The sequence below is a fragment of the Phascolarctos cinereus genome, unplaced genomic scaffold (genome assembly GCF_003287225.1).
Source record: "Phascolarctos cinereus isolate Bilbo 61053 unplaced genomic scaffold, phaCin_HiC Scaffold_726;HRSCAF=1367, whole genome shotgun sequence".
Lineage (NCBI taxonomy): Eukaryota > Metazoa > Chordata > Mammalia > Diprotodontia > Phascolarctidae > Phascolarctos > Phascolarctos cinereus.
In genome coordinates, this window is record NW_027556098.1 from 224646069 (window position 1) to 224667724 (window position 21656).

General features: G+C 36.3%; 1 protein-coding gene across 4 annotated transcripts in view; it reads right to left on the minus strand.

Annotated features, from left to right (window-relative positions):
* Nucleotides 1-21656, minus strand: part of SCN2A (sodium voltage-gated channel alpha subunit 2) — a 157640-nt gene that overhangs the window by 91131 nt on the left and 44853 nt on the right. For 2 of the 4 annotated variants that reach the window (XM_020990856.1, XM_020990855.2), the window contains exons 4-8: nt 11850-11939; nt 8818-8946; nt 8065-8156; nt 6884-7156; nt 978-1041 (exon numbers count right to left, since the gene is read on the minus strand). In XM_020990856.1, the coding sequence (XP_020846515.1) occupies nt 978-1041; nt 6884-7156; nt 8065-8156; nt 8818-8946; nt 11850-11939 (648 nt within the window). Of the gene's footprint in view, nt 1-977; nt 1042-6883; nt 7157-8064; nt 8157-8252; nt 8345-8817; nt 8947-11849; nt 11940-21656 lie in introns of those variants that run through there. The other 2 variants (XM_020990858.2, XM_020990859.1) reach the window with 2 other exon arrangements.

Below are 21656 nucleotides of genomic sequence, written 5' to 3' on the forward strand. Positions count from 1 at the left end.
GTAGAAAGATCTTAATAAATATTTGTTGAATCGAATTTGGCTAAGTTATTTTTTAAAGTGTAGAATATTTCCAAATGGAAATCCTGTCCTCACAGAAATTATTCTGTTCTCTACTTCTTATAATTAATAATAACAATAACTAACATTTATATAGCTCAATGTCCAGGTTCTATGCTAAGTGTTTTACAATTATTAACTCATTTGGTCCTCATAAAAACCTTATGAGGTAGGTATTATTATTATTATTCCCATTTTACAGTTGAGGAAACTGAGGCAGACAGCATTTAAGTGACTTGCCCAGGGTCACATAGCTAGTAAGAGTGTGAGGCCAAATTTGAAACCCAGATCTTCCTGACAGGCCAGCATTCTAACCACTGTACCACCTAGCTAACCCAACATTGAATTTCGAGTCAGAAGACCTATTTTTGAAACTAGCTCTAAAACTTATAATTTGTATGACTGTGGACAAGTCATTGAAATTCTGAGCACTGGTTTCCTTATCTGTAAGAAGGGGACAATGACATTTTACGTAATCTCCTTCACAGGGCTTTTGTGAGGAAAGCATTTTGCAAACTGCACATAACATCAAGAGGGGCTACTACTATAAATAAACCATAATGTGCTGTGTGCTGAACAGATTATAGCTAGGACATAGGCGGGACCTTCTAGGAGTTTACATTCTAGTATGATATGACACAACACTAGTTAATATCATGCATATGAACACCAAACGAAAACAGTCCACTTCTTATGCCTACTTTTAGTTTTTCTCTTTTTGTTTTTCATTGTACTTGATTGATTTGATGTGGGCAAGTAGGATTAGTAATTGTTGGACATGAATGCTTGAAGGAAGTGCAAATTCATACTCTGCCCACCCACTTTGGGAATTTTGTGAGAAGAAAATGGTGGCCTGGTGTATAGGCAGTTCTAGGCAGATAGCATAACATGGCATGACACAAAAGGAAAGAAGTTCTTACCCTGCATCAGAACTGTTACCACAAAGCAATGCATCATTTTGCCCTTCCAAAATGTAAAAATGACCTATTTAAGGAATAAGAAATGAAAAGTTGTAAAACTGATAAGTTTTTAGCCAATATATCCACATACTCAATGTCATATTTTTTTTTACTATATCAGTGAGAATGGGGACAAACTGAAAAGGAACAAAATTCTGGGTAAAATGGTCACTTTATTAAAGATCATAATTTACACAAAACCAATGGCAGTATATTGCATTTGCTAACCAAACTTTCGAAGATCAGTGTCAAAACAAGTTATACCACATCAAATGGATATTTGTTGTAAACTTAAACCAAAACTATTCCTAAAAACAACTGTGCCAAGAAAAAACAAAATAGGACAGAACTATTAATTCAAGGCCTTTTTCTTGGCTCAAAAGGTGGGAGGGGAAGCCTAGCTGCTATTAAAACACACTTATGCAACAAAAGGATTACTTCATAGTTTTTAAAAGCTGGGTACATAAGTAGATTTGAACATACCACCTCCCTTATTCCTTCAAATCCCCCCACATTTCAGACTTGTTTTCTGTGGGCAGTGACATTTTTTTTTTTGTCTTCTAATGAAGGTACAAGTAAAAAAAAAAATTGATCCTTTTCAATTTGAAATGATAAACTTGCTTCTTTCTGGATATACACTTCCAGAGTACATTGGGGTAATTTCTTTTCAAGGCATATGAGAACTATGACCCAAAGCAATAAAATTCTGACACTTTTTCTGTCTACCTCCTCCTTTCTCAGGCAATTTAATTGTGACAGAACAAAGGTTAAGTAACACTGGCAGCATTTAAAGTCTATTCAAAGCAGGTGGTCTATAAAAAGGCTTTTTTTAGACCTTGAAATCTGAAAGCAAATCCCACTGTTACTAAAATGGATCCCATTTCTCCCAGGGTAACCTCTACTGATCTTTCTAACTCCTAAAACAGTGGTGAGTGATATGACTTCATGAGCTTCCAAAGATATTGTTGTAGAAACATATAGTACTTGAACGACATCCTGGATTAAGTGAATGACACCAAAAGGAGCTATTATTAGAAGCAAAAGGTTAATAAAACTAGGCTGAAAAAACTGAAAGACCTAGAGAAAAAATTTAAAAGGCTTAGGCTTCTTACTGAAGGGTCCTATAAATGGGAAATGATGGAGATGACATCTGTGATGACAAGAAAGAATTATAATGGATATGTGATGAATTTATAGTATTTTTCATTATAAAGATCTCTAATGTACAAAAGGTTATCTACCATGGAGGAGCTAAGACCATGATGGGGTATGATCCAAAGAGATAATTTTGACAAATATGATAGTGAAATAAAGGTGGACAAAGGTATAACAATGGCAGGAAGTTTGCAAAATAGTTCTAAAGTGATATTTATTCACATGTATACCATTCTTTCTTGTGACAGTATGTGCCTAACAAGAAAGACTTCCATTTAATCTCTTCCCACACCATCTGATAACTTTACTTTATGTACTCATGGACAGTAAAGTATGAAGAATATTAGAGGATAAGACAATTTGTTAAAAAGTGTGTATGAGGAATAAGTTAAAGATTGAATTTGTAGTGCTCAGTTTTATGTAAAATACATAAATTTGGATTTTATTGCCATGATAATAGTTCCTCTATCTTTAGACACCAATGTTAAAGGAAAAAGTCATCATGGCCACATATACACATCACCATCAAATCAATCAATCAACTAGTTCTAAACTGATTTTTTTCTGCCATATTTAAAAAAAATTGTTACAAGTTGCTTAATTTCTGAGTTTCAGTTTCACCTATAAAATGTATTAGAAGATTTCCAATGTTAACAACTCCACTTTGGAGTTGTATGACACCTAGGTGAACTTAGATGGAATTTTTAAGGCAGGGAGTGCAATACAATGGAAAGGACACAGGCTCTGGATCCAGAGGACCTTGGTTCAAATTCTTCTGATGCTTATTACCTGTGTGACCTTCATCAAGTTACTTAACCTCCTAGGCCTAAATTCCTTCATCTTTAAAATGACAGGATGGGAACTTCTATAAATATGGCTGTCTTCATTATCTTTAAAAAAATACCCCATCATTAAACTCTATTATCCCCTCAAGTTATCATACTATATCTCTTCTCCCTTTCTCAATGAAATTCCTAGGGGGGAATGTCTATACTTCTTGCTTCCACTTCCTCTTCTCTTACTTATTTCTCAATTTTTTCCAATACGGTTTCCAACCTCATCACTCAACTAAAGCTGCTTTCTCCAAAGTCTCCAATGATCTATTACCTGCTTACTCTGATGGTGTCCTCCCAATCCTCATCTTCAACATCTCTGCAGAATTCCATATCAACAAGTATTTATTAAATAACTTTCTACCTGCCCAGCACCGTAGCATTAGATCCAAAGAAAGGCAAAGAATAATCCCTGCTCTATGTCTAATGGAGGAGACAACATGAAAGCAGCCATGTAAAAACAAGATATATGCAGTATAAATTGGAGTTAATCACAAAGGGAAGGCACAGTGTGAATTAAGGACAGTGTGGATTCCTCTCAGAGTTTTCACTACACTGCTTTTCCTTGGTTTTCCTCTTACCAGTCTAATTGTTCCTACCTCAAGCCATCATCCATATCATGCCCCATTCAACTGCAGGCATACTCCAAAAGTCTGCCCAGGGTCTTCATCTTTTTTTCTATATATATTCTCTCTTGGTGACCTCATCAGTTCCAATGGATTTAATTATACTCTCTATGCTGAACGATTCCTAGCTCCCTATATCCAGCCCTAATCTTTCTCCTGAGATCCAATTCCACATATCCAACTGCCTACTGAGAATTTCAAACTCAATATACTATAGACATCTCAAACTCAACATGTCCTAAACCCTAAACTTACCTCTCTTCCACATTTCTCTATTTCTGAAGATATCACCATTCTTACAGTCACCCTAGTTCATAACTTTGCTGCCATCCTTATTCCTACTAACTCAACCTATCAGATTAGTTGCCAAATAGTATCGTTTTTATTTCTACAACATCTCTTCCATATACCATTCTTTCCATTCACATAGACAGCATTCTAGTTCATGTCCTCACCTGTCGGTCACTTCTCACCTAGACTATTACAACGGCCCTTTAACTCGTCTCTTTGTTTCAAGTCTCTCTCCACTTCTAATTCTTTTTACATCTGGCTATCAATGTGATTTTCCTAAAATGCAGGTATGATCATGTCACTCTCATATTCAATGAAACTCCAGTGACACCCTATTACTGCTGGAATAAAATATGAACTTTCTAGTTAAAAGCCATTCTCAACCTGACCCTAACCTACCTTTTCAGTTTTAATAAATATTACCTCATTTCAGTCCAGTCAAGCTAACCTTTTTACTGTTCCTCATCCGCATGGTTCTCTATGATTTTGCAGTGGCTATCATCAATGCCTGAAATGGACACCCTTCTTAACTCTACTTCTTAGAATTTCCATTTCCTTCAACATTTAGGTCAAGCACCATCTTCTCCATGAAGTCTTTCCCAATCCTTTGGCTGTTACTTCTGTCCCCTCCAAACGATCTTGTATCTATTTTGCATATACCCATGTATGTACATGTTATCCCCCATGGGTAGATCATGAACTTTATGAAGTCAAAAGCCACTTAATTTTCATCCCCAACATTTAGCAGTGCCAGGCACATAGCTATTGCTTCATAAAGGTTTATTGATTAATTGATTGATTAAAAGGCAAACCAGAGCCAGACTGTGATGTACTTTAAATGCCAAGGCAAGTAAGTTGTATTTTATCCAAGGAGCAGTAATGAACTACTGAAGACTCATGAGCAGGTAAGTGACATACCTTTGATTTATGTAGATTATTTTTGAAGCTATTTGGAGGATATATTAGAGAGGGAAGGCAACTGGAAGCAGGAGACCAATCAAGAGGCTATGGAACTAGTCCAGGAGATAAATGATGAGGGTCTGAACTAGAGTAATGACTGAGTGAGTGAAGAAAAGTCAAGAAGTTTGACAGATGTAAAGGAAGAATTAAGGTTTGGCAAATTAATGGATGTTGAGGGCAGGTAGGGGCAGATACTTAGAGTTGAGAAAGACTTCAAAGTTTCAAATCTCAGAGAGGAGAAAGATTGTGGTGACCTCAACAGACATAGTGAAATTTAGAGGAAAGATGGATATGAGGTAATAATGAGTTCCATTTGGGACATGTTTAATTTGGATAGAGATATCTATCAAGCAGCTGATAATGCTTGCCTGAAGCTCAGGAGAGAAACTAGGGTACATTTATAGTTTTAGTTGTTATATTCAGAGAGATGACAAATGAATCCATAGGAGCAAATAAGATTCTCAAGAAATAGGATAGAGAGACAGAAGAGAATGGAAGAGAGGAGAAGAAAATAGAAGAGAAACCAGGAGAAAATCTTGAGAGACACATGGGAGTGGGACATGAATTGTGATCCAATAAAGTTAACTGAGGTCAGAAAGGTAGAAAAAAACCAAAAGAGACTAGGAGAAAAGGTAGTGGTAGTAGTACCTAAAACTGCATAAAGTTCAAGAACAGTGAAGACTGAGAAAAAGTCACTGGATGTAGCAATGAGATCATTGAAAATGCTGAACAGAACTGAATCAGGTGGAAGCCGGACACTTTGATGGATCTGTAATTTCAGTAACAGGGCTTCTCTCTTTAACAGTACACCACCTTCTCAAGGCTTCATCAATGCCTTCTGAAGGCCGGCTTTTTAATCTTGTAAAAATCTTGCTCATAGCCTCTCATAAATCCTTTATGTGGGATCATTCACTAAGGTAGAGGACTTCCAGTAGATTTCTTGAAATTATATGGATACATGTGGACTATCTATTTCTTACCTCTCAATTGCTTTCCTAGTCATCCACCTCTTCAATATCTTTTACACTGCTTCTAGCATGCAACTGTGCTTATTGCAGGTTGCCCTGCATATTGCAGGGCTCCCTAAAGGAGCTCCATAATAATTCAAAATAGTTTGGACTAATGATCAATATAGGAAAAGAAAAGTAGATGAATAATGACTATTGTTAGACTACACTATATAGTTTATTATGTGGAGAACTGACCCACAAATAAACAATGAAATAAAGAAGTGAATGAATGAATATAGTACACATGTATATGTCATCTATATTAGAATGTCAGCTCTTATTAGTGTAATATCTGCATATCTTGGACAAACATTATAATAGACAGGTAATTAACTGGGCCCAAAATTATAAAGGAAGGAGACTGTAAGCTTGATTGTATTCATACTACTATATAGTTCTTTCAATGGCCTAAAGCTTCTCCCTGAAATAAAGAGCCATCTTTTCAACACCAAGATTTTTTCTGTGAAGCTATATTGCTATAAATCATGGAAAAATAAAGTCTCTGAAGAATTAAAATTATGGGCTAACTAAAAGATAATGGAGACACTCGTGGTGAGCATAAATACAGTGTAACATGAGGAATCATTCACCAAGTACAACATAAATGATATATTTTTGGATAGATAAGGAATGAAAATTGATAATCTATCTTTGTATGTCTCTACTTCTTTTCTAGATCATAACTGTGATTTCTTCAATATATGGAACTTAAAGTGGAAAAACTCCCTATAACAACACTGAGCAACAGTTGACTGGTCAAGTTACTTGCCCAGGAACCCAGAGATTGCATGTGTCAGAGAAGGGAACAGTACTCAAGTCTTCTTCTCTCCTAGGCTAGCCCGTGATTGAGTACCCATGTTGCCTCTCCTTTCCATTAAGGGTACTTGAATTTGAATCTCTTAGCTTACATTACAACAGAAATAATTTTCAGTTGGGTTTTAATTTTTTTTTATCAATAACAATTTAATAATTGTTAAAACAGAATGTCTTACTTTTGTCCTCAATGTAGTCATCCCAGTTAAATGTGCTCACTGTCTTATTGTAATAGGTACCATTTCCATCCCACGAGCTATTAAAGTAGGAAGTAATATTTATTTCAAAGGTAGAGTTATCTGGGGGCCATTGCAAACATTTATTCCTCAGGTTGCCCATGAACAGCTGCAGCCCGATGAGAGCAAATACACTCAGACAAAAGACAGTCAGGATCATGACATCAGAAAGCTTCTTTACTGACTGGATCAGGGCCCCCACAATAGTCTTCAGTCCTACGAGAAGAAAAAACAAAAAGAGAGCAAAGGTCTTAGTTGTGCTATTCAAAAGCTAATTAACCTATCAAAACATCATGAGTTTGTCCTGCAAAATAAAGTTTCATGCATAATGCCAACTATATTAGTTTAATGTCTGTGGCTGAGTAATGTTTTCATGAAAAGGCTGCTAGCTGGTGAAGATGAATGAATAGCTGAACTGTATATGTTCACTGGAAAATTAGAAATGGAAATGGAAACTGCATATTTCTAAACACTTCTTCTTACAGCAAAACGAGTGATTTTGTTATTCATGCTTGTACATCAACCCTCTGTAAACAGTTTGCTTTTATTTGCAGATACCTCACTCCCAAAACTCTTAGCTGATTTCAGGAAAATTTATGTGACTACAATAGTATGAAACGTTAAAGTGCTGAAAGTGAGATGAGATTACATTTTAATGTATACTACGTGCCAGGTTTGGAGGAGGGAGACATCTGAAAATTGAGGCCCATGCAACACCCATGCTATTTTCCATCATTTCATTAAATCTGCAATTATGATGGCAAGTCTGAGACCTAAGTGCCTTCAGTAAATGGCCAAATTTGCATCAGTACGAAAGCCTCATAGTTTGGTTTCTATGTAAAAAAGGAAAGTTTGATGTCATCAGATGCAAACCAAACAGGCTGTATATTGCAAATGCCTCATGCAAAAATGTGTTAAACTCAAAGGCTGATTTAGAAAAAAAAAGAAAGCTAATATTAAAAAAAAGCAAAGAATCGCATCAGATGAAAATCTGATGTCCCAATTCCTGCTTTTTATATATAGATATATGTAACAGGTAACAAGCAATACTGCTTATGCTGAAAAGCTGTGATATCAAATTCAATGCAACTAAAGTCAGCCTCGGTGTTTAACCTGGCTCTCACCTGGAATGACCGAAATTGTTTTCAATGCTCGGAGAACTCTGAATGTTCTCAACGCTGAGACATTGCCCAGGTCCACAAACTCTGTCACATATCTGTATAGGGGAGTTCACACACAAACACAATGACAGCACACAAGAAACGGCTGGAGATACGAGGGGCCTACCACCTTACACCAGTCAGCTTCTTACCTGGGATTACAGAAATAGTTTTCAAAGCTCTCAAGACTCTGAAAGTTCGAAGAGCTGAAACATTGCCTAGGTTTACAAATTCTGTTACATACCTGTAGAATTAAACCAGAGTTATTCAGAATTTTGGAAAAGCTTAGTTTGTGTTGGTCTTTCATCGAGACCTTTTCAATGGCTATTAGGTATTCCTGATTTTTAAGAAAAAAAATAGCACTGTCGCCCATCATGATAATTTTCAATTTTAGGGCATCTGATTTGGCCATTTTGTAGCCATATGTCAAAATAGCCATTTTAATTATGTGAGAAGATCTAGGAAACACTCCTTTTCATCTAACAATATAAGGTTAAGTGAATTGGTCAGTCTTGATTTCTCTACTCTCTCCCTCTCTCTCCCTCTCCATACATTACTATTTAGAGGGTGAAGGAGAAAATGAAATACTCTAACTTTTCTTAGTCGCTAAAGTAAATGCTTGCTCTGGTTAATAGGAAATAGCTTAAAAGCAAACTACAATACTGGCGACCACCAAAGATTTACCCTCCCCCACTGAAAAATGGTTAAAACACTTACGCAAAAGTAATGACAGTGAAATCAAGCCAGTTCCAGGGGTCCCGGAGAAATGTGAAACCTTCTAAACAGAAGCCCCTTGCAAGAATTTTTATAAGTGATTCAAAGGTATAAATTCCTGTGAATGTGTACCTGAAGGATAATAGCCAAGAGAGGATTAAATATTGAGAGGTTAACATGATAGTATATCTCTTACAGAAAAGCTTCCATTCAATTCTGTGAACATATACTGTCTACTCAATGCCAGGCACTAGGTTTGGTGCAAAAAATGTAAAGAAAAATAAACCAACCCAGTTTCTAGGCCCAAGGAAACAAGAGTTGAAGAAATAATAAGTTTGATAACAAGGTACTGAATGGTAAGAGCAAAGAAGAGGTATGGACACACTGCAACAAGAAATCTAAGGAGGGAGAAAGGACTTTAAGCTGGTAAGAAGGTTTTGCAGAGGTAATATTTAAACTGGGCCTTGAAGGAAGGTGAGGATTTCAGTGGAGAGAGACAAAGAAGAGGGGATGGTCTGCATAAAACCACAGTGGGAGGAGAGGGAAGGTTATGATCAGAGAACAGTGAGGAGTCTGGTTTGACTGGGACACAAAATACATGCAGGGGAAGAGTAGTAGTGGGAAATAAAGCCTGGAAAGCCCAGCTGAAACCAGATTGTGAAGGGCTTTAAATATCAGACTAAGACATCTGTACATTATCCTACAGGCAATAAGTGTTTGAGCAGGAGCAGGACATGGTCACTAGGCACCAGGAAGTATAGTAGGTGAAGAGCACCTTTACAGGGGTGTGAAGGATTCATTAGAGAGGGTAGACATTAGAATCAGAGAGACTAGTTAAGAGGTTGCTAAAAAAAAAAGTCTAGATAAGAGGCATCAAGCAAGGTGTTAGAGAGAATAGAAAGGCAGGGCAGATGGAAAGTAATAGAATTGTGGACTCAGTATTATGGGGATAAAATATTGTAGAATTAGCTTGCCTGGATGTGACAATGGACTGAGAGGTAAGAGCCAAAGATACTACTGTGAGGGTTTTTTATTTTTTATTTTTTTTCTGGCTAAGCAATGGGGTTAAGTGACTTGCCCAAAATTACATAGCTAGTAAGTGTCAGACCGCATTTGAACTCAGGTCCTCCTGGTGCTCTATCCACTGCACCACATAGCTGCCCCCTATTATGAGGTTTTGAGCCTAGATTACTGGAAAAATATGATATTATCAAGAGAGACAACTCGGAGGAAAAGTAGGTTTTAGGGGGAAAATATTGAATTTAGTTTTAGACATGTTGAGTTTAAAGCCAGATATCCAAATGGAAGTATTCATCAGGCACTTTAAATGTGAGACTGGAACTCAGGGGAGATATCAGAACTAAATGCACAGATATTGGGGTCATCCTTATAGAGGTCACAATTGAATCCATGTGAATGGATTAGATTGCCAAGGCTTAGAAATGTAGAAAGAAATGAGAAGAACTTAGACCAGAGGATTGGAGGACACTTTCATTTAGAGGGGAAGAAGAAGAGGAAGTGGAAGATGAAAATAGTAATGAAGAGTTAAGAATGATCAGACAAGTAGGAGAAGAACCAAGAAAGATCAAACAAGGGAAAAGAGAATATCAAAAATGAAGGGTTGGTCAACAGAGTAAAACATTGCAGAAAAGTCAGAGAAGTCTTGGAAAGGGCTACTGGATCTTGCAATTAAGTGGTCAATGGTCTTGACAAAACAGTTTCAATACAGTGTGGGGTCAGAAGCCAAGAGGCAGAGGGCTAAGAAATGAGTAGGTGGTATGCCAATAGAGGATAGATATAGGCTATTATAAGTTTAGGAGTGAAGGGAAAGAGGTAAAATAAGGAGGTTGAATTAGATGATCTCTGAGGTACCTTTCAGTCTAATGTACATGTTACATGTTGGCTTGAGAGTAGCACAAGGTGATTTTCTTAGGATATGGGCTACCTAACACATGCATTTAAACAGAAGGAAAATGGTGAAAGACTAAAGATGAGAGAAAGAAAGGGGAAACAGCCACTTTATCCTCCAAACCTGAAGAGGAGAAAAGGACAAAGATATGGAGAAATTTTGAGTGAGAGAATAGGAGTGGGAGATAGAAGACTTAAGAAATGAATTTAAGTTTCTACATGGATCATCTGAATTTTTCTTTTTAAGAGTCATGAAGGGAGCAATGTAATCACCAAATTAAAAAGAAAACAACTCCTGTTGAACTTGAGACCAAGGAAATACTTTCATTTAACCAATAATAATTTTTATTTGAACAAGTGGACTATTTGGGTCCATAAAACATTCCAAAAATATGAAATGTTGTTTTCTTATGAAAAATCAATCTATTTTAGGGCTCAGAAGAAGTAACATAGAGACATTAGGTGCTGTTTTATTACAGAGTACGCAAACTCCTTCTTATACATCCTCCATGGTCTTTATAAAGACAATGACACCATTATGGGCTCATAAACTTAGAGCTGGACAGGAACTTGGAGACAATCTAAGAGATCAAGTGCCTTGTCCAAGGTAGAGATGTGGTAAGCAGCAGCTTTGAACTACTTCACTCTTTCCACTAAACCTTGCCATCTTTATGAAGAAAGGGCCACAAGTAAAAAGTATCCAGTGAGAAAGCTGTGATTTAAGCGACTTTCTGCCAGCATTCCAGCATGTCCTCCCTTTCCTTCTCCCTCAACTTCCGTACCCTTGCCATTGACCCACAATCACAAGAGCACTGGCTCCGAACTCTCAGGCTTAATACTTGTGTGACCTTTCACAAGTTACTTGGCTTACCCAGGCCTGCGTTTCCGCATTGGCAAAATAAAGGAGTTATACTTAGATAGCCTCTGAAATCCCTTCTAGCTATGGAGTTATGATCCTATGAAATTAGCAATGTCCTAATCAACTTAATAAACTAACTGTTTCAGTATCTCTCATTGAAAGCAAAAGCAAGAATGAGTTATAGAAGTGGGATGATGAGGTCAATAAGATGTCAAAAGCACATTTTAAAATATAAAAAGATATTGTTATTAATATTTTTTCTACTTACTCTACATTCTTTGTCCAGTCTGGAGGGTTACTCATAGTCATAAACACACAATTGGTCAGAATAGTGCACATAATGAGCATGCTGAATAAAGTAGGGTACAGTCAAGGAACACAGTGTACAGCAGAAAAGCTTATTATCATGTACTACCATGCTAATAACACTTATTGCCAATTCAAAGGTAAGAAACTACTAATAATCACTGTACCATTTTTGCATTTTCCTTATTTCTCTATGGCTGAGTCAATATTCACAAGGGCTATTTTTAAATGTCACCATAGCAACCACTTTGGATCCAGTTTAGTTATTTTGACTATTTTGATAACCAATTGCCAAGCAATCAATTAGTCAGTGAATGTCCACAAATTTCAGTTGTTTTAAAGACAGGATCAGGTCAGCTAGTTTTCCTTGAGGCCCACAATGAAGGGATAATGTTTTCATATTGTTAGGTCTTTGAGGACTTTTGAAATGAGACCATATTGGATAGACTTCAAGGTAGATCTATAAAACATTGAGTTCTGTATCATAAGAAATATTTAAAAAAGAGAATTCTATTCTAGCTTGTTTTCCATTTCACATGTATAAAAACAGGGTTTAATATTGATTCACATATAAAGATAAAGGAGTCATGACTCAAAATTCAGTAATAAGACAACAAATCAGTTGTCTTCCACATTAAAAAGAGTAGGAAGAAATTCACTGTCATTGTAAAACAATCACAGTCATTTGCCAATGAAAATCTAGACATATTTATAAAAGGAGTTTTGTAAAATAATTTATAAAATGAGTAAAATTCTTTTTTTTATTTTTCTCATAAAATATAACAATATTCAGTCATACTACACAAAATCAACCAGATCTTGAGATCATAGGGCTGAAAGAGAAAAGGTCAAGTAGCAGAGATGGGATTTGAACCTAGGTCTTCTGACTTCAAATGGTTAAATTAGATCAGGATGAAACAGGTTAAGTGAATCTAATAAGGAAATTACTTTATATAATGAGACTTTGCACTGAAGGGCTAACTTCAATCAATGTTATAATTAGTGTTTCATTTTTAATGGCACTCAAATTCATGAACTTCATTCAAATAGAGAATTCAAATACATTCAAATAAAAAAAAAGACATAAATGACTGATATGAAACAACCACATGATGGCACTACAATCTAAAACAACATGGAGCACCATTTTGGTTTAACATTAAAATCACAGTAAAAGAATCAGATAAAAAAGTAACTAAAGTTTATGAGTGATAATTTTTATAAAATATTTGGATATTGGAAGATAAAATTATTAAAACTTTCTAAAAATTACAATGCAATACATGATTTCCTTTTCCTTTAGTTTATCATTCTCATTTTGTACATACCAAATCTGCATATAACATATGGCATAACAATCTTCCTCATCTATACTGAGCAATAAATTCTTAGAGGTCCTTTTTGGAGGGGAAAGGGATATTAGAAAAAGAAAGAAATTCAGATAGCCTTATAATACTTATATCATGTGGAATATTATGTAGTTTTATGAAGTTTTATCTCTCTACTCCCCAGAAATCTAATTTTTCCAGCCTTACAAAATAGTAGAGACTCTTATCACGGACATATACTGTTCAACTCATTTCAAACCTGAATGCCTTATTGGTGTGGGTATTTCTTTCACAGATGCAGACTGCAACTTCTTTATAATTTGGTAGATGAGACCTGCTCTGATTAAATAATTGCTCAACTTGAAGAAAAACTGGTGATGAACCTCTCTATAGTTGGTAGAGACCCTGGCATTGGACTCATACTCTAAAACTTTCCAGCCAGTACTAAAATTCTACGATTTTTAAAGCACTGACTAAGCACATGGAGCACGTTTCATGTCAAAGCTGAATATGAATTTTAGATACAATCCCACAATATTTAATAGAAAAACACTAATATTTGCTGGCATTCCTTTAAAAATTTTTTTACAGATGGTCAATAAACACAACAAAGGAAATGATGTTGTTGCATTACTAATATAACAAAAGAAATTACTTTTTAAAAAATAGGCCCTATTTCTTATCTCTCTCTTTTTTTTTTAGGCAATTGCGGTTAAGTGACTTGCCCAGGGTCACACAGCTAGTAAGTATCAAGTGTTTGGTCTGAGGCCAGATTTGAACTCAGGTCGTCCTGACTTCAGGGCCAGTGCTCTATCCACTGCACCAACTAGCTGCCTCTTTAGGTCCTATTTATGAGCACCACCTCACATGTATCAGATTGACTAACGAGACAGAAAAGGAAAATGACAAATGCTGGAAGGGATGTGGAAAAATTGGGACACTAATGCACTGTTGGTAGAATTATGAACTGGTGCAACCATTTTGAAGAGGAATTTGGAACTATGCCCAAAGGGAGATAAAACTGTGCTTATCCTTCCACCCAGCAATACCACTACTAGGTCTGTATCCCAAAGAGATTAAAAACAAAAAGGAAAAAAGACCCATATGTACAGAATTATTTATAGCAGCCCTTTCTGTGGTGGCAAAGAATTAGAAGTTGAGGGGATGCCCATCAATTAGGGAATGGCTGAACAAGCTGTGGTATACAATTATGATGGAATACTATTGTGCTATAAGAAATGAGCAGGACGGTTTGAGAAAAACCAGGGAAGGCCTATATGAATTGATGCAAAGGGAAGTGAGCAGAACCAGGGGAACACTGTGCACAGTAACAGCAATGTTGTATGATGATCAGCTATGAATGACGTAGCTACACTTAGCAATAAAATAATCCAAGACAATTCTGAAGGACATATGATGAAAAAATGAAAGAATTCATGGAGTCTGAGTATAGACTGAAGCATACTTTTTTACTTTATTTTTCTTTGTGTTTTTTTTTTGCAACATGGCTAATGTGGAAATATGTTTTTCATGATTTCACACATATAACTGATATCACATTTCTTGTCTCCTCATTGAGCAAGGGAGAGATTTCAGAACTCAAAATTCAGAATGTTAAAAATAAATAATAAATTTAATTAAAAAAATAAAATACAGACTTTAGAAAAATCAACAATCAAGCAGAAACTACAAGTTACAAGGCCCCCTTAAAAATATGATTCAATTGAGCTTCCAAATTTAGTACACTGTTAAATTTACATTCATTTATTTTTAACAAATGGCAGTTTTCTTGAAATCACTAAATTTGATAAGAGATACAAATAGTAAGAATTCTAAATGAAGGCAGCTCTATCTATATAAGTACTGAGATATTTGCCTTCATTCGGTATATATATATATATATATAAATATATATATAATTTAGATATGTAGATATGTATGTATGTACACACAAATATACTATTTATACCATACCTGAAATTAATGGGTACCTTGAAAAACAAGGGAAAAGTACAGTATTTTTTTAATCTGAAAACATAAATAAATACCACGACAAATGTATCAAAATTTAGACCTTTTACATTTATCATAGCTTATATCCTACACAAAATTCATAAATCTTTCACTGTTTTCTAAATACACAGGCCAGTGACTAAAAGAACATAAACAACTCAGTTGTCAAATGCTTGGGATAATTCCCCCTTTAAATCTGTGGTTGCCTCTTTTCTTTTGAAAGGTATAAATATATAGGTATAATGGATAAAGAACTGGCCTCAAAGCCAAGAAGACCTTGGTTCACATAATGGCAAGTTATTTAACCTCTTGGTGTTCTAGGCAGCTCTGTATGATTGTACATTGCAGTGGAGGTCATTTTTGTACTCACTTGTGCTGAGTTCTCTTTACCAATGGTCTAGCCTCTAACCCTTAAGCACATAGGGATATAGAATTAAGCATGTGAAGAACAAATACTCTGGGAAAAAAATACTTAGGATCATCTTTACTAATATTTATCCACTGGCCAATAGTTGAGTACAGAGCTATGCCTGTATTTGTGTGACACAGTATACATAAGATGCTAAAGCAAAGGTCTCCTGCTCAATAAACTCCATTGTCTCCCTCTTACCTCTTGAATCAAATAGTTGTTGTTTAGTCATTTCTGATTATTTGTGACCCCATTCAGGGTTTTCTTGACAAGGATACAGGAGTGGTTTGCCATTTGTCACTTAACCCTGAGGCAAACAGGGTTAAGTGACTTGCCCAGGGTCACACAGTTAGTAAGCGTCTGAGGCCAGATTTGAACTCGGGTCTTCCTGACTATAGGCCCAGCGCTCTATCTACTGCTCCACCTCTATTTTCTGTTTAAAACCTTTCAAACTTACCATTCCAGGCTTAGGGGATATCATTCTCTTTCATAGTCAAACTGTTATTCTCACTATTCCTCACCCACCAAATCTGACCCCCTACCACTATACCTTTGTACAGTGTGATCCTGACACCTGTTCTGACTCTCCTCACATTTACCTCTTCAAATTTCTAGTTTCCTTCAAAGTTTTATTCAAATGTCACCTCTTACATGAGGCTTTTTTTTGATTCTCTCTAATGTCCTCCCTTCTCATCCCAATTATTTTGAATTCATTTTGTATAAATTATATATATATATATATATATATATATGTGTATGTATGTATACATATACACATTACACACACACATACACACACACACACAGTCAACCCTGATGAAATGCTCTTTGAAGGCAGACACTGTTTTATATTTGCATCTGTGTCTCTAGCACCTAACAGAGTACCTAGAACATAAAAGGATTTAATAAACACCTGTTTTTTTTTTTATTGAACCCAAAGTCCTTGTGCACTTATGCTAAAAATGGTTTAGATAAACCTTGATCTGCATAGTAACCTAGATAATGCAGTTTCTAGCATGTTTAAAAACATGTGGGAACAATTGTGGGGGAGAAGAGTTTTGTGTTTTTGTTTGCCTGGATTTCTGATTTTACTGATGAAGTAAATTCTGGTGAAGAAATTTCTTCTATAAAAGCATAGCTGGAGTTCTTCTGCAAGTTATGGTCTAAAAAAGTTGTCTATGTCACTGAGACACATTTGCCTTGTGTTATACAGCAGAATGTGCCAAAGGAAAGACTGAAAAATATTCCTGACTCTGAGGCCAGCTCTCTATTCATAACACCAGGCTGCCTTTTGTACAAAGAGTTACCAGTCATATTATTTAAAAAAGAACTTTAAACTCAATAACATGAGAACCAAATCTCTATCTAAACAGGATTTACAATGTGAATATAATGCCTTTCATGCTGGAACAAATAAATATTTTTGAATTAATGAAATATAATGAATTTATGCCCTTCAAACCTCCATTTCACTTTTGGTTCTGTCTCTGAAAAGTTATTTTGCATTGGGAATGACCACACATCTAATTTACTTCCCCATAGTTCCTTGAATAGGATATCAGCATGCATGTGTGGTGAGCTTCCATGCTCACTGCCTGATCATCATGCAGTCCAACTAGGTCAGCAAAGCATCATCATCCTAGTATTGTAGAACTAGAATTGGAAGTGACTAATAACCCTCAAGGTCATCTAGTCCAACCCTCCTCTCCTCTACATAAAGGTGCAACCTTCCCCTCAAATGAAGAGTTATATTTCCCTAAATAAATTTAACCTCCTCTAATGTAACTGTTCTGAAAAGGAAATCACTTAAACAAAAGTGCTGCAAGAAATCCCACAAAGAGATCATAATACTCCTAATAAAGTAGTCTGCAGTTAGGTAGTGCAGTGTATAGAGTACAGGGCCTGGAGTCAAGAAGGCCTCACTTTGAATCTAGCCTCAGATGCCTACTAGCTATGTGGTTCTGGGCAAGTCATTTAATCCCTATTTGCCTCAATTTCCTCATCTGTAAAATGGGGATAATAAAAGTACCTACATTGCAGGGCTTTTGTGAATGAGATAATAATTACAAAGTGCCAACATATAGAAAGCACTATATAAATGTTAGTTATTATTATTCTCTACAAATTGAAGAATCATTGGACCACACGAAATCTTATTTCTAAATCCAATGCCCTCTGATTTCATAATAAGAACACTTAAACATGTTTTAAAGTTCATACCTATGTGCAAGAGAGAAAGAGTCAAGCTGGGAATGACGGTACCAGCAATTTGTGTTCTTATCATTTTTAGTCAATATAACTAAACAGAATTCCGAAAAGCCTTTTAAAATGGGCAGTTTTGAGCTCATTGACTTCTCATTAGTATAACCTCTTTTTGATCATTTCATTCTCCTACTATGTTTATAAAATGGGATGGTCTAGTATTGCTCCACTGAGCAAAAAGCATGACAGAGATGGGTTATACAAGTCATCCACAATCAAGAAGAGAGGGAGTTTGAGGCAAACACGAAACTATAATTTTAAGCTTCTTACTGCCAGTCCAATGGTAAAAACATTAAGCATTCCCAGTTGTAATTACTTACGGCACTTACAGCTATGAGGCCATCCAGACTACTTTATTAGGAGTATTATGATCTCTTTGTGGGATTTCTCGCAGCACTTTTGTTTAAGTGGTTTCCTTTTCGGAACAGTTACATTAGGCGAGGTTAAATTTATTTAGGGAAATATAACTTTTCATTTGAGGGGAAGGTTGCACCTTTATGTAGAGGAGAGGAGGGGAAGCAGGTGGCTCTTAAGTTTCATTGATATCATCAAAGAAACAAGGAGCAGACAACAGAGGTAAGAAAGTGCTAATGTGGTAAACAAGCACAAAGACTTGTCTGTGCCCTATTATCCGTTTATGATGTGTGAAAGAGTTTCCTTCATGAAACTGGAAGGGCAACCTGCCATTGGCCTTTAAAAAGCTAAACTTGAAGCAGTTTCATGGAATATGACCCACTATGTCTTTATCAAAGGTCAAATAGAGTAGGAAGAGATTACTAGTACCCTACTGGCCAGGGCATCTTGGTAGGAGAAACTGAATCCAGCTGAGAGCAGACAGAGTCAGAGAGACAGACATAGAGAGAGAGTCAGTCAGAGAGAGATAGAAGGAGAAAGATTTAGGAAAGGGAGAAAGCTCAAGGAATATAAACCCATGCAGCAAAGAAAAGAGCCAACTGTGCATTCCAGAAAGAATTATCCCTGGCAGATGGAAATCAAGCTGAGAAGTGCAGATCTGGGGAGCTAAGCTGAGAAATCCATGTAGAATAGATGCTAAGCTAGGGGAAGGAGCATGACGAGACCAAGAGAAGAGTAAGGAAATCAAGACTCTGTAGTAACAGAGGCCTTGGCCAGCTGTGTTCCCTACATGTGTGCCTCATAAGTTTGTGCCCACTCTTCCCACTGATATTGCACATATTTATGGGAAGGCATGCTATAGATTTTTTGGGGGAGGGAGGAGAGACATTTTGTAGCCACCATTCTTACTATGTGATCTCAGGAAATGCTTTTATTTTGAGCTAACTACCTCTCCTGGGTGACAATCAAGGGAAGCCAAGTAAGGGCTAGTGAGCCATAATTTTAGGAGGGCAGGCCCACAGAATACCTTTGAAACCACAGAGAAATACCATTCTCTAGGGAATACCCACATACAAAGGCAGGTTGAGGCAGGTGGCTCTTAGGGGTGGGTTGGGGAGGTGTGCTACATTGGTGTATATGTAATATATTACATATATATGTATTTAGCTGAAAAATACTTAAACTGTAAAGGATGTTAGGGTAGCTGTCTTATCTATTAGTCTCAAAGACGAAATTCAGGCATAAAAAAGGGAAGTATAATGGTTAGAATAAATTTGTCAAGTCTCAAAATTTGGACTTATGAAGCAAATTTAAACATTTATTATGTATTCAAAGAAATATGAATCTCATTATTATGCAAAATACCTGATATTTGCCTAGCATTTTACAGTTTACAAAGCACTGATACCTCACAATAACAACATGAAGAAGGTAGGGCAAATAGCATAAAGAACTTGAAGCTCAGACAAACTCAATGACCTACCCAAGGTCATGTGGCCAACAAATTATAGTGTTTTTAGCTGAAAGGGATCATCTGCTAACATTAGTCCTATTCACTCATTTTATAGATGAGGAAACTAGTCATGCAGTTGGGAATAGAAGCTAAGTTCTCTTACTCTTGCTTTTGGACTCATTTCACCCTATGATTCTATGGCAATGGCAGATTGGGTTTGAACTATGGGGGTAAGTAAGGGTCAGTCTAGGAGTGGAATGGGAATGACTGTCAAGGTAAAATGTGGAGACCTGTATCACAGTCTTGCCTTTGCTACCAATTAATTATGTAATCAGATATATGTAGTAAGGGAACAGGATGTGAGAAGATCATGGAATATCAAAACTATGCTGTCTTAGAAAAAAACAAACTAACATAGTAAACATAACCACAATTTATCAAGTTATCAGTTTTCCAGGTTCAAGAGACAAAACTATTTTTATGTCCTAAGAGCTCCTAATGAAGACAGTAGCCATCTGTTAAATAAAAATAATGGTCAAAACAGAAGCATTAATACATGTACAATCTACTAATTTTCTGATAGTTAATGGTCATTAGCTGGTTGGTGGACTAATGCTCTTACTTAGGGGTAGACAGGGTGCACAGTGGATAGAATGTTGGGCCTTGAGTTAGGGAGAATTGAGTTCAAATCTATTCTTGGATACTAGCTGAGAGTTTAAGGGCAAGTCACTTAAGTCTGCCTCAGTTTCCTTAACTGTAAAATGGGGATAATAATAGCACTTACTCCACAGAGTTGCTATAGAGATCAAATGAGATCATATTTATAAAGCATTTAGCATAGTGCCCAGCACATAGCAAGTGTTTACTGAAGGCTTTTTTTCTTCTCTTCTACTTCTCCTTATATAATAAATAACCCAAAAGGAAAATAATCCTGTCAGGAAACAACCTAAAACATTATCAAACAGAAGATTCTCTACCATCTATATCTTGTCGATTCTAGCACCAGTGTGAAAGGGACTGCAGGATTTTTCCTCTTTAGAATATGATCTTGACACAATGACCTAGACCTTTTATTTTGTCCTCAACCCTTTCTCTATAGTAAAGCACCACAATTACAACAGTGCCAGCCAGCCATTTAGTGTGAAGAACTAAGGAATCATGGGATGCAAACTATATACATGCAACTAAGATACTACAAGAATCTGTAATCTCACTGGTAAGGGTACTATGTCCACCAAAATCTCTTTACTACTTGGTAATCATCTCTCTCAGTTCATACGGTTGAAAAACTCATCATCCTATGGCTAACAATGACTGAAATGAAACTCTTGTGATAAACTTCTCTGCATTCAGCCAGTCTGGCCTTTGGACAAACTGTCTCCAAACCCCAAATCCAAGTCTTTCAAATTGGATAGAACCTGCCAGTGCTTGCATTCAGAGGAACTAACATTATCATAGTGCCCCTAGATGCCTTTACTGATAGGTTACCACCAGGCCAAACTAGTTCTCTCAATTCTGATACTTAAAGATATCATTTTCTTATGGACTTTAGGTACATCTCCCTAAATTAAAATTTGAAACTTCACTAGTTCATAAGTATTTGACATACACAGGTTAGGCAAACCCTGGGCTCTATGATTCATATCTTTTCAATTCGTCTCTCTCCTAGCTGCCAAGGTCTGGATTAAGTCCACAAACAATTGCTATCTCAACCTCTTTTGCCCTGACTTTCTAGACCTCTCACTAATTCTATGTTAATTCCTTCTCAGAACCTACTTCAAATATTTTGCCCTAAATACCAACTGTCTCTTGCTCAGTTTGATCTGCTCAGGTTTGGTTGAGGAGAAATCTATGAGGCTAAAAGAGAATTGGGTTTCAAGAGGAACATTTTCTATTAACGCAGTTGGTCTCTGTAGGAGTGGGCAGGACTGATAATGAAGATGAAGTCTT